The sequence below is a fragment of the Hylobates moloch genome, unplaced genomic scaffold (assembly GCF_009828535.3).
Source record: "Hylobates moloch isolate HMO894 unplaced genomic scaffold, HMol_V3 SCAFFOLD_16, whole genome shotgun sequence".
NCBI classification, from domain to species: domain Eukaryota; kingdom Metazoa; phylum Chordata; class Mammalia; order Primates; family Hylobatidae; genus Hylobates; species Hylobates moloch.
The window spans coordinates 72353191-72367653 of NW_026652291.1; the positions used below are offsets into that span (position 1 = coordinate 72353191).

At 36.2% G+C, this 14463-nt stretch overlaps 1 protein-coding gene across 3 annotated transcripts in view; it reads right to left on the reverse strand.

The window, feature by feature from the left end:
- The window catches only part of RALGAPA1 (Ral GTPase activating protein catalytic subunit alpha 1), a 286431-nt gene that overhangs the window by 25783 nt on the left and 246185 nt on the right, over positions 1–14463 (reverse strand). For all 3 annotated transcript variants that reach the window (XM_058429656.1, XM_032134679.2, XM_032134668.3), the window contains 2 exons: positions 11834–11992; positions 9874–10001 (listed from right to left, as the gene is read on the reverse strand). In XM_058429656.1, the coding sequence (XP_058285639.1) occupies positions 9874–10001; positions 11834–11992 (287 nt within the window). The remainder of the gene's footprint in view (positions 1–9873; positions 10002–11833; positions 11993–14463) is intronic.

Here is a 14463-nt window from a genome sequence, read left to right on the forward strand (position 1 = left end):
AAAATTAGCTGGGCGTGGTGGCAGGCACCTGTAATCCCAGCTACTTGGGAGGCTGAGGCAGAAGGATTGCTTGAAACTGGAAGGTGGAGGTTGCAGTGAGCCGAGACAGCGCCACTGCACTCCAGCCTGGGGGAAAGAGCAAAACTCTGTCTCCACAAAAAAAAAAAAAAAAAAATACAGTAACATCATCAACAGGCATATACTGCCATTTTTGAAAAGAATAGCTAAATAAATTAAAACTGACATAATCAAAAATATATTAGAGTCACTGTAGAAGTGTGGAACATATATGGGGCCCCTGTTTAAATAATTACTCTGTATACACATACTACAAAGACTACAAGTCTTGGCAGCAAAATCCATGACAAGGGGATGTGTAAGCACAGCAAAAAATTCTTTAATTGTAATGTCATGTCTTTAATACAGGATTTTTTTTTTTTTTTTTTTTTGGAGACAGAGTCTTACTCTGTTGCCCAGGCTGGAGTGCAGTGGCGCAATCTGGGCTCACTGCAACCTCTGGGTTCAAGCAATTCTCATGCCTCAAGCCTCCTGAGTAGCTGCGATTACAGGCGTGTGCCATCATGCCTGGCTAATTTTTTGTATTTTTAGTAGAGACAGGGTTTCACTATATAGCCCAGGCTTGTCTTGAACTCCTGGCCTCAAGTGATCTGCCCGCCTTGACCTCCCAAAGTGCTGGTATTACAGGTGTGAGCCACCGCGGCTGGCTGAATACAGGAGATTTAAATCCTTCAATTATGGAGCAGATTGTTAGGTAAAGAAGAATGTTTGTCTGCTCTTGGAGAGATCCCACTACAATGGTTAGTACCAGTAGCACAATGGCTGTGAGCTTTTCAAAGACCGCCAAACCTGGATCACTTAGCTGGTGAGACATTTTATTTGAAGAATTATCTTCTCTTCTTTTGAAGAGAATGACCATAATTATATATCTTAGTTAAAAATCAATTTGACTTAACAACTAATCAATTTGTCCATGATATTTAAGACCTTTGTAGAAAGCATGAAGAACAAATGGCACAAAATTTTGAGAGCTCCTAATGGACTCACTAACATAGGTGGTACAAATGTTAAAGCAGCAAAATTGGAAACCTCATCAGCATCTAGACTCCCATTGCTTCCCCTTACTGCTCTCCTGTTGCTACCACTTTCCTTGCCTTACAGCAGGAAGTGTGAGCCTTCAGGGCTCAGCCTCATGCTGCCTTCTTCTTGGAGGGGACACCAAGATGTATCCTCCCCAAGCCATCTGCCACGCCATCAAGTCAGAGATGTCTTAGCTCATTTTTCTCCCTAAGAGATCTCCCAACCCCAAATGAAGTGAAAACCCTCATTAATGAATGATGTCTGAAAAATTATCTTCAGTAAACTATAATGGCCTCTAATAAAAATACACTACTGATTAAGTAGTCAAAATAAAAAACCCTTGTATGTGTGTTAGCCTGGCTTATTCATGTATCAGAGGCAATTTTCACCGATCCTAGGTTTCCTCTTCTTACCTACCCAGCAAACTCTTAAGAGTTGTAGCCTAGTCTAATACACATCATCCATGGCCGGGCATAGTGGCTCAGGCCTCTAATCCCAGCACTTTGGGAGGCCGAGCTGGGCGGGCCACGAGGTCAGGAGATCGAGACCATCCTGGCTAACTCGGTGAAACCCCGTCTCTACTAAAAATACAAAAAATTAGCTGGGCGTGGTGGCGCGCGCCTGTAATCCCAGCTACTCGGGAGGCTGAGGCAGGAGAACTGCTTGAACCCAGGAGGTGGAGCTTGCAGTGAGCTAAGATAGCACCACTGCACTCCAGCCTCGGCAATGGAGCGAGACTCTGTCTCAAAAAAAAAAAAAGAATCCATGCTAAATCTAAACTTCAAAAATATAGATAATAAATACATCCACTTTGTTCAAATTAGAATAAATTGCTAGCCATCTACCATAGGCTAGGCACTGTGCTGGAAGTTAGTGAAACAAGGAGGGTAAGTAAGACTTGCTAACATATACACACACAGTAAGTACTATAACAAAATGTTTTGAGGCAGTGTAAACAATAGTTTTGCATAGTAAAGGAGGTTTTTTTTTTTTTAAAAAAAGGATATTTCGGTCATGAATAATAAGTATGTTAGGTAGAAAAAGTAGAGATGGGCATTATTGGGGTAACAACATGGGCCTGAAAAAGAAGAGCATTCAGGAATAATGAATATGACTTAGCTGGACACATAACGTGCCCTGGGCGTCAGTGTGGTAGGAGATGAGGGTAAAGATGGGGGATGGAGCTGGGGAGGAGTACAGGTAAATTTGACAAAACTGCATTGAGAAATATAAGGATAGGGAGGGTAAGGTAAAAATAATCGCTTCCAGGTCATCAAGAAATTTAGACTTGTTTCAATAAGCAGTTAAGAGCCATCATCAGTCTTTTAGTATACAGATGTTTCTTGACTTACGATGGGCTTACATTCCAAAATACTCATCATAAATTGAAAATGCATTTAACATACCTAACTTACTGAATATTATAACTCATCCGAGTTATAAGGAATATAACCTTATAGCCCACTTTAAATGTTGTTGGAGGCTGGGCACGGTGGCTCACACCTGTAATCCCAGCACTTTGGGAGGCCGAGACGGGCAGATCACGAGGTCAGGAGACCGAGACCACGGTGAAACCCTGTCTCTACTAAAAATACAAAAAATTAGCCGGGCGTGGTGGCGGGCGCCTGTAGTCCCAGCTACTTGGAGAGGCTGAGGCAGGAGAATGGCGTGAACCCGGGAGGCAGAGCTTGCAGTGAGCCGACATTGCGCCACTGCACTCCAGCCTGGGCGACAGAGCGAGACTTCGCCCCAAAAAAAAAAAAAAAAAAAAAAAAGTTGTTGGAACACTTACATTAGCCTGCAGTTGGGTAAAATCATCTAATGCAAAGCCTATATTTTTTTGAGATGGAGTTTCACTCTTGTCGCCCAGGCTGGAGTGCAATGGTATGATCTCGGCTCAGTGCAACCTCTGCCTCCCAGGTTCAAGCAATTCTCCTGAATTTTTAATCAAAATTCAAAATTCTAACTACGATTTCTACTGAACGGTATATTGCTTTTGTACCATCATAAAGCCAAACCATCCTAAACTAGGGACTGTCTGTACTTAGGTTTGCATTTTAGAAGAATATCCCAAGTGTCGGCCGGGCGCGGTGGCTCACGCTTGTAATCCCAGCACTCTGGGAGGCCGAGGCGGGCGGATCACGAGGTCAGGAGATCGAGACCACAGTGAAACCCCGTCTCTACCAAAAATACAAAAAATTAGCCGGGCGTGGTGGCGGGCGCCTGTAGTCCCAGCTACTCGGAGAGGCTGAGGCAGGAGAATGGCGTGAACCTGGGAGGCGGAGCTTGCAGTGAGCCGAGATCGCGCCACTGCACTCCAGCCTGGGCGACAGAGCGAGACTCCGTCTCAAAAAAAAAAAAAAAAAAAAGAAGAATATCCCAAGTGTCAATGTAGATGATAATAATGATAGCATCATTAATGTAGCTACCATTTTCTGAACTCTTGCTACATGACAGATAGGTTACCTAGTGCTTCATGTGGATAATTTTACTTAATCCTTACATCATCCTGAATTTGGTACTATTATCCTCTTTTTACACATTAAATTAAGGATAACCCATACTTATTGATGTTATCTTCTGAGAAAATAATCTACAAGACAGTAGATATATAAAATTATATAGTTTCTCAATAAACTCATTTTCTTCTAACGTGAAATGGCAACAATACTGACAGACCCCCCCCAAGAGGTTTTATAATGTTTTATTATAACAAAAGGCAACTGCATTAGCAGAACCAATCAATTCCATTCCACTTAGTTTTGGCTTTCCTACTTTGCAACAGGTATTGTACATTTGAGTAGCAGAGCTTCAGGGAGAATAAACTGTAACTAATTGAAGAATAATCACTGACTTCTGGTAATCTCCCTGATCAAGTTAAATAGAAACCCAATTCTGGTATTTAAGAAAAAGTCAAATCTAAACAGATTAGAAGAAATCAAATAATACTAGTTGTGGTAGGAAAGAATATTCTAAATCGAGGAATAAAGTATTTTTTAAAATGCCATTTAATTATATAATATCTCCCATACTGTATATTTCAGAATATTATACTTCTATAATATGCATATATGCATACAAAGCCTTAAGACTATAAATTACAAGAATTATAACAGACATGTTACATTCCATCTACTCAAACCCCACCTTTTGAGGCCCAGATTTTCTAAACACTCTTTCCTGATCTTCTTACTCCAAGGTAATTTCTTCGCCCTTGGAAATCTTATAGCATTTTATCTATAACCCTACCAGGACATTTTCATTTAATCTTCTATTATAATTAGTAATGTACATATTATTCTCTCCTTGTTAAATTATAAGCTTATGAGGATAGGATTACTATCTGATTTGTCTTTGTATCCCTCTCAAAATCTTTACTGTGTAAGTGATCAATAAATATTTTTGAAGGAAGAAAAACTACAATTCTATTTCTTGACTTGTTGATAGTTAAACTGTAATAATTCATTACCTAGTACATTTATGATTTATGTACTTTTCTCAAATTATAATTTGTAATAAGGATAAAAAGAAAAGAAAAACAGGATATGTTGGTTAATTTTATGTAAACTTGGCTGGGTCATGGGACCTAGTTTTTGGTCAAACATCAGTCTAGATGTTACTGTTATATTTTATAATATTAATATAATATATAACATATATTATACTCTTAATTACTGTATAATACTGTTATATTTATACTGTTATAGTTATATTTTAGATTTGATTACCATTTAAATCAATAGACTTTGGGTAAAGCAGATTACCCTCTATAATGTGGGTGGGCCTCATCCAATCAGTTAAATACTTTAAGAGAAAACACTGAGGTCCCCTGAGGAAGGAGAGAATTCTGCCTTCAGACTCAGACTGCAACATCAACTCTTCCCTGAGCCTCCTACAGATTTCGAACTTGCCAGCCCCCACAACTACATGAACAAATTCCTTAAAACAAATCTCTTTTCTTTCCCTTTATATATACATCCTATTGGTTCTGTTTCTCTGAGAACCCTCACTACTACAACATGATTATATATTGTAAATTCTGCAAATTTCTATGTATAATAAATCTCACTAAAAAAAGAAACAGTATTTACCTAAAAGTATCATATTTAACATTTGTATATTCAGAAGTCATAGTAAAAATGTCTTTAGGATCAAAAGAAATAATTGCTTTAAAATTTTTATTTAAGGAATAGAATCATGATGGCTGAGGTCATGAAATTAATAATTTGGGATTCTAATTCCCACTGAAAAAACAGAAACAAAAAAACCATGAACACTCTTTCAATAGGTAACTAATAAATGATGGCTAGGATTAAAGCTGAAATACCTCTCTGGTCCAACGGTTACACAGAATCTACTTGGTTTTCCTCCCCAGTGTTGCATTTCAATTCTAATTGCATGATCAAACTAACAAATTGAGCTCCAGACCCCTTCCCCGCCTGAAAAAAAAAGTACCTAGCTGACAAAATCAGAGGTTGTAAGAAAATGCTTTTCTAGTACAAGTAATGTAAGAAACAAGTGAAGTGAAGGAGAGGTTTCAGCTTGAAAGACAGTCATCAATACGGACAGATTACTGTAATTCTGGCTGCTGGCATGATCGATTTGGGTAGCATATGACAATCAATATTGTCCCCATTTAGTGAACAACATTAGATTCATGGTTACAGAAGATGTTCCTAGGAGAAAATTTAAACTGTATTTAATGATCATAAATAGCACAATTTATGCTGTGGAATCTTAGTGAGTACTTTTATTGGGCATAAAATAACTGACACAGAAGTACAATTATCCAAATATAATCAAGTTTATTATTTTTTATCCCTTCATTTCTTTTATGAAGAGTAAAGAATTAACTGGTGGTTTCCAAAGCCTACTTGTATCTCAATTTCTGTTGTAATTTATGTTAACTAAATTGTTGACCAATTTTAGAATGCTTGATTTTTTCCTTAATGAGAACTTGATCTGATACTTCAAAAATGTACATCTTAAAATTCAATACATTATGTTTCTGAAATAAGTATTTATTTAAAATTAAGACAGATGTACCTGTACTTCAATACCTTAAAATACAAATGTCTAGTTGTAGTTTATTATATGTTCATTTGAAAATCAAGTAATCCACCTGTATGAAGTCATTTCCCCCCAACATTTAGAATATAGAACTTTGTACATTATATATATATATATATATTTGTACTATATATATGTATATGTATGTATGTATTAAGTAGAGATACTATACTATTAGCCTTTGCTGCGTGTATATACATACTACACTAGGTATATATACTACACTCAGGTAGCATGGGAAAACAACTTCCTATAGTTTCTAAACTCAGGATTCCAAGTCAAGAAAAATTTGTTCGATCTACCTGATTTAAAGTATTTACTCTGTGTCCCAGAAGTAATTTTGCTGGTAGAAAACTTCAGATTTTCTGTTTAAATAAAATATTCATGTTTACTATTTTCATCAATTTTCTCCAATGTGGTATCTATTAACATCTCAGCAAGATTGGCTATTAAAAACATGATGAAGTAGGCCTGAAGAATCCAACCCAATCGATCAACCTACCAATCAACCAAACATAAAAATCCAATTAGGCAATTCCTTGGTGTTGGGTAGACTTGTTTTACATTGACTGTAATCTTTACACATAACAGGATTAATCGTTGCACAAAATAATGTAACTTATTACTATATCTACTAAGTACATCCAAGTTCATCATCTCATTTAATCTTTACAACAATTCTGAGATGGTTCTTAGCATCTTTTTTACAGTTGAAGAAAGTGAGGTTCAGAGATTCCGTGACTTGGCCAAGATCACAAGGCAGAGCTTGAGTTAAAAATTAATGCTTTCTAACTGCAAAGCCAGCTTTTATATACCTTTACTGTAATATGAAGTCTGAAATAGAAGACTATGAACAGGGATGTAGAAAAAAAAAAGCCATATTCCCAAAACTCTTGAGTTTGCATTTTAAAACTACTTGGTAAGGAGTGCATCTTAAATGTTGTTGTACCTCATGTCAGAAACTTTGTGCTTGCTCAATAAGTTGAGTTCCTATTTTATGACACAAGATGCAAATAGAGTTTTGCATTACAACCTAATCGATCTCACCACTTTCCAAAAAGACCTAAGACAGTTATTTACACAAGAAAGCACAAACTCTTCCATATCTACCTCTACGCTCCACTTTCAATTGCACCTTTAACGACATGACAGAGGACACTCTCAGAATGGACATTAGGATACAGTGAACTGTGAAAGAGGCAAAGGTCAGAGAGTAAACATCCTTGATGAAGCTAACAGAGTGGATAAAATTTATGGGTAATGACCTGTATATTCCATGGTAGATTAGCTACTGTTCTAGAGATATTCAGGAGACAACAAACTGAAAAGCATATGCCAATAAACAGATTAAAACTACAAAGCTTTTATGGAAGTACAGGTTGAGTGTCCCTAAGCTGAAAATCTGAAATCTAAAATGCTCCAAAATCTGACACTTTTGAGCTCTGACATGACACTCAAAGGAAACATTCATTGAAGAATTTCAGATTTCAGGTATTCAGATGAGAAATGTTCAATTAATTGGTAAGTACAATGAAATTTTCCAAAATCCAAAAAAATCTGAAATCTGAAACACTTCTGGTCTCAAGAATTTCAGAGAAGGGATATTCAACCTGTGTTACAATGAGATAAAAATCAGAATAATAAAAATTTAGAAAAAGTAGACTAGGAAAGTGAGAATTTGTCAGTAAGCGTCTTGTTTTGTTTAAAGGAAAAAGATACTGTATCTAGGGAATGAAGCTGTAATTCCTAAAAAAGGCACATGGTATGTGTGGACCTTATAAATGGTAAGCTGTGAGTATGGGTTTCACGAATCAATCTCCTCATAGTTTATTCACATCTGGGGAAAAGACTCAAGATCCCAGGCCCCAAAGGTAAAGGAAATGAAACTGACTGCTGGCTGAGCTCAGCAGGGTTCACAAAAACTCAAGGGTCTTCTTGAATAGTTCCTCCTAATGCTTCAAACAATCAACAGACAATATAGTCTTCAAAACAATCTTCAGAAACAATCAACAGACTGTATAGTCAAAGACAAGTGACTTAGAAATAAACTCACCATGTCCATACTACTCACTGAACTTGCCTACCAAAATTTGTTTTCAATTGATAAATCTCTATTTAGTGGATGTCTCCAAATTATACTTTTGTTAACAATTCAAGGCTCATTTTAGTCATTATCATTTCACTAAAATGACTACTTCAAATATGAGTTTTTAGTTTAAACTAAGTGAAGATATAAATGCTATGAAAAAGAAATACTACAGAAATGTCATTAAGCTTAATCAATGTAACATACCATGATCCACCTGCAATTCCATTTCACTGTGTCAGAATACATGAGAAATTACAGAGTAATCAGATAGCTTAAGTCAATTTTCATCAAAAGAAGAAAATGTACATGGTAAACTACCAAGTTAAGATAATAAATCTATTTCATGTGGACTGGACCATAAGATATTTTTAAAAACCTTCCTTTAAAGCTTATCATTTACAGTTTATTACATAAAAAATAAAATGTTTTAAATCATATAGAAAAATTATATGAAAAACAAATTTATTTTAGAAAGGAATATCAGAAAACAATTTAAAATTTAAAACTTTGTGTATGTTGTGTGCCAGGCACTGTTTTAAGAGCTTTACACATATTGACTCATTATTAGTTATCATAACACCATGAGCTAGATATTATTATCATTCTCATTTTATAAACAAGAAAACTCAGGCTCAAAAAGGTTAAATAATTTTCCCAAGGCTACACAGCTAAGAAAGCATGGCCAGCATTTGAGTGTAGGCAATCTGGCTCTGGAAGTTATCCTCTTAAACATTCCCCATCTTCTCATACCTCCATGTCTCAGATTATGTTGTTCCCTCTGCTTGGAAGGCTCTTAGGCTCATCCACCTGATTAACTCTTACTTGTCCTTCAAAATTGGTTCAATCCTCACTTTTTCAGAAGTGTTTCCTGACAACACCACTCCATCCAGGTGAGTGAGAGACCCCTTGTTACTATATTTCTGGAATACCTGCCCATATCTCTATTAAAACATGTATGCTGAACATAGTATGTTTCCCCAACTAGATTGAATTATTTGCAATGACTGTTTTGATTACTTCTGCAACTCCAGAGTTGTGGAGTACCTGACACATAATGGGACTCTAATTAACCAAAAGATTAGTACTGATTAAAAGTATATAAAAGAGGGCTGGGTGCAGTGGCTCAGGTCTGTAATCCAGCACTTTGGGAGGCTGGGGCGGGCGGATCACCTGAGGTCAGGAGTTCGAGACCAGCCTGGCCAACATGGCAAAACCCCGTCTCTACTAAAAATACAAAAATTAGCTGGGTGTGGTGGTGGATGCCTGTAATCCCAGCTAATTGGGAAGCTAAGGCAGAAGAATTGCTTGAATCCCATAACTGCTCCAACACTGGGGAGGAACTGAACCATCTATACATCAGTAAACAGGGAATCAGGCTGGGTGCAGTGGCTCACACCTGTAATCTCAGCACTTTAGGAGGCTGACTGAGGTGGGACAATCACTTGAGTCCAGGAGTTTGAGACAAGCCCGGGCAACATAATGATACTCCATTTCTACAAAAAATAATAATTAAAAAAACTCTAGAAAATAAAAGGCTTTAACAACACATAAGAAATATTTACCTTTGTGAATAGACATACATTAGAGTAGAAACCATTATGTTAAAAAAAGGATACAAGTTTTGATACAATGGAATCAGAGATTTCAGAGCACGGCTTGCATTTATAGCTGTTGCTCTAACCATAATGGGTAGAACCTTTCCATTCACAATAGCACCATCAAAAAGGGGACCAAAGAAGGGAACCTGATTGAGAAATCAGAACATAATTTTACATTCAAATTACAGAGAGATTGTAAATAAGAGCAATCAAGACACTTGGCATCCAAAAGTATTTCTGCTGCTTCTTTAGTTCTTCTTTCAGTAAAAATACTATTTGAATTCAATTCTTTTCTGTGATGGGTCACTCATACATACTAGGACAATAAAAAATGTCAAAGGTTTATAGGGTGTCTATTCAAAAGAACTATGTGCTTCATGTAACTAAGTAAATAATTTACACACTTAGCCAATTTTCAAATTTTACTAGTTTCAATTGTATATAAAAAGCCAACACTAGAAGTAAATTTCCTTTTCTCCATTGAGTGAGCAAAAGAAAAATATATACTTACAGGCAAGAAGTTAGTTTTTCATTATTTTTGTGTGACACTAGCTTTACTACAGAACCTAAAACCCTTATTACACAGTTTATTAGAAAAAATATCTATGTTTTGATAATTAAATGTTATTTTTGTGAGGTGACTCACTCACGGTTTCAAAACTTAGAAATTCTGTTTGAATAAGGTTGGCATAAATGGCAGCTGAAGGCAAGGACATAAGCTCTGGATAAGATGGTAAATATTTTAGATTTTGTGGTCACATGTTCTCTCTGTTGTATATTCTTCAATTTTTTTTTTTTTTTTAACTCTCTAAGGCTGGGCGCGGTGGCTCATGCCTGTAATCGCAGAACTTTGGGAGGCCAGATCACCTGAAGTCAAGAGTTCGAGACCAGCCTGACCAAGATGGTGAAAACCTGTCTCTACCAAAAATAGAAAAATTAGCCGGGCATGGCAGCAGGCACCTGTAGTACCAGCTACTCGGGAGGCTGAGACAGGGAACTGCTTGAACCCGGGAGGCAGAGGTTGCAGTGAGACGAGATTGCGCCACCACACTCCAGCCTGGGCAACAGAGCGAGAGCGAGACTCCGTCTCAAAAAAACCAAAAACCAAAACAAAACCACCACCACCACCACCACCACCAACAACAACAACAACAAAATGCCTCTTTAAAAATGTAAAAAAACCCAAAACCAAAACCGAAATATTCTTAGCTTGTGGGTTGTATGAAACCAGGCTACCGGCCACAGTCTGCTGACCTCTGGTTTAGGTGAACCCTGAAGAAATCTAAATTCACACATAAGAAATTCATACATGAGAAACTTAATCCAATTCAAGGAATTGTGAAGATTCATAATCAATTGTCAAACGTAGGTTTTCTAGAAACTGAAGAATTCAGTTTAAAAAAGGGAAGGAACACACCAAAAATACTACCGAACTTTTATCCTGGAAGAAAATATTTCTGCAATAGTGTGTTTGAATTCTATGGTGTATATATAAGACATCCAACTATAGGATAGGTGACTGAACCATTTGGCTTATTTTTTTCAATTTGTAGAATCCTCATTTATTGACATGACTAATAATCATGCAATCTTCATAAGACATATCAACTAAAAATATAGGAATCATATATTCCTATTCTAAAGTAAATGATTAATTCTTACGGTGATTTTTAGGAAACTGTAATTGGTCTCTTAATAAAAGGTAAGCCCTTTTTGAGCTTGGTACAAAGGAACTTTCACTCTGGTACTACCTAGCCAAATCCCCCATTTGAACACAGTTTCTTGCTATTTATTCTGTTTTAGCTCCTTCTGAACCAGGCTTAGGCAATCCATGTAGCTACCAGGGTCTATGTTACATTTACCCTCAGTTTCACAACTTGATGCCTACACCAAATTTTATTCTGTAACATGGAAAGAAACCCATGAACCCCTATAGAACCAAAATCTCTTATTAAAATGGAAGATAAGGAGTTCTTACCTCTGGTTTTTTCATTATCTGAATACTGAACATGTGATTTTTCATTGGATATATTACAATAAGGACATCACCAAATTCTGTGGGAATAATTCCTCTCCTGTAGTCTCTAGTATGCTCTGACCAAACAATGTGCACTTCATCATTTCCCAAATGTCTCAACTGGAAAGACAAGAAAATAATTTATACCGCTTTAAAAGCTCTTTGAGTACAGTCATACAGTCACATACAACATAAAAAGGGGAAAAACGAAATTAAAAAATTGTTAAATTGCACTTGATCAGTTTTACATATGAAACACAAACACTCAAAAACATCAGGAGACACTGCAGAAGACCAGACAATTTCAATTGTCAATAATCAATGGGAAACAGAGAACTGAGATTTTAAAAGATTCACAAATAGCCCAAATACTCTCCTTAACCAGCAACTGCACCAATTCTCCACTAACAGATATTTTAAAGGATTGTTTTAAAAAAAGAAGTAAATGACTCATAAATTGGATAATCCCCAACTGAGTAAGTTGATTATGTTTGGTTTAACAAATTTATTTCCAGGTTTTCTTTGCCCATGAAACTCAAAAATTCTTCCAAATAAATGTCTTGAGAATTGTTAGACCCTCAAGACGTTATTTAAATGTTTGTGGTACTTGCTTACAAAGGTGTTTCTGGCAATCAGAGAGAGTTAACATTATGATAATTAAAACTGTAAAAACACAAAACATTCAGAAGTTGGATTTCTAATAAGGTATTAAAAAATGAACTTAATGCCCTTTAGTCTTGAGTTTTCTTCAGAGACTGCTATAGAATAATGCATTTTATTATAAAATTTCATTATACTAGTACATTTATTGATTCTGCCACTGTGAGCATTTGAGTTGACTTTTACTGCAGATCTTACATGGGATTTCCATTAGTTTCAGATAACTAGACACGTGGCAGGTGGAAAGGTTTAGAAGAGTAAACCTGGGATAACTGTCATCAATATTTACGCTATCAGCTAATATACGGGCAATTTCTATTTCAGAAATATGTCATTTATTTTGGCTTAAGGATGAACATAGGATAGGAAAAAGAACTTAATATATGATTTAAACAAAGAAAGGAGTTAAGTTCAATTAGTGAAAGCCTCTCTTCTGTCACTCCTTAATCCTGGAGTAACTCCTTATATACATACACAAGTTGAATAATATAAATGTGCGGGACTTGGGCTTTGTGACATTTTTAAAAAGCAAAAAAGATTACACAACTCAGAAAAGCCATGGCTTCATAATTTCATTTTTTAATCAAAATACTTAAAAAATATCCTTCCTATACAGCCATACCCACGTGTCAGCTTCCCTAATAGGTTTATGTTAACTGAATACAAAAGAAATGTGAAATAAATTTAACCAGGAGGGATGATCCAATCTAATTTTGATACATTAATGTCATATGCTGTACATGTTACAATAGCAGCCAGATCTAATACTAAGCTCCAGGCTATACTGAGATTTCCAAATGGCAGATTGTTCTAAGTGATATCAAGTATAATTGAAGTAATAAACGATAGTAAAAGCTGAGCACACTGTCAGGAAGAATTTAGGTATTTACTTTTTAAAATTAAATGAGTTAGGTAAGGAAAGACAAGACAACTGAAATAATGCAGGTCTCAATTTACAGAAAATTCCTTTTATTTATCTGCTACATTAACCCTTGAACTCTTGCCAAAACTATCTATAATTTCTAGTGCCCACTTATCTAAAGAAACGAGAAAAAAGGGCAAGTGTACGTTTATTTTATAACTGAAGCTTGTCCAAATATCTTCTGTATGGTATTAAAAGTCTGTTAAATAAGTTTAATGGAAAAGAACAACATATTTTTGCCAAGCTGTTGTAATGAAGATTTCTGGCACAGAACCATGTACATAACGAAGCCATTCTAAACATGTTCAAACATTTTAAGGGAAAAGCTTCATGAAATCCCTTATCATTTACATTCGAATGCTAAAAAAATACTTATTTTAGGCTGTCATAATGAGGTATGTTTTTATATCTTTAAAATCTCTTATATAGTAATTAGATACAAATTGAGAAATTGCTAATCATTGCTTTGTGTCTTGGGAATTTTTGAAAGACTACTGAAAAAATCAATTTTTAATGGTTAAGCGTTAATAGAAATTTCAGGCATATGTATGCTTGACATACTTTATATATTATTTAATATTGATTTTATTTATTCCTTATCTCTATGGACTTACAAGATTGTGTCCTATGGGGCAGGGTGTGGTGGCTCACACTTGCAATCTGAGCACTCTGAGAGGCTGAGGTGGGCGGATCACCTGAGGTCAGGAGTTTTGAGACTAGCCTGGCCAACATGGTGAAACCTCGTCTCTACTAAAAATACAAAAATTAGACAGGTGTGGTGGCATACACCTGTAATCCCAGCTACTCAGGAGGCTGAGGAGGGAGGATTCCTTGAACCTGGGAGGCAGAAGTTGCAGAGAGCTGAGATCATGCCACTGCACTCCAGCCTGTGCGACACAGTGAGACTCCATCTCAAAGAAAAAAAAAAAAGATTGTATAACCAGTAGGTTTTGCTATACTCTAAAACCACCGAAGAAGTTCCTACCTACATGTTTATTGACCCAGATGC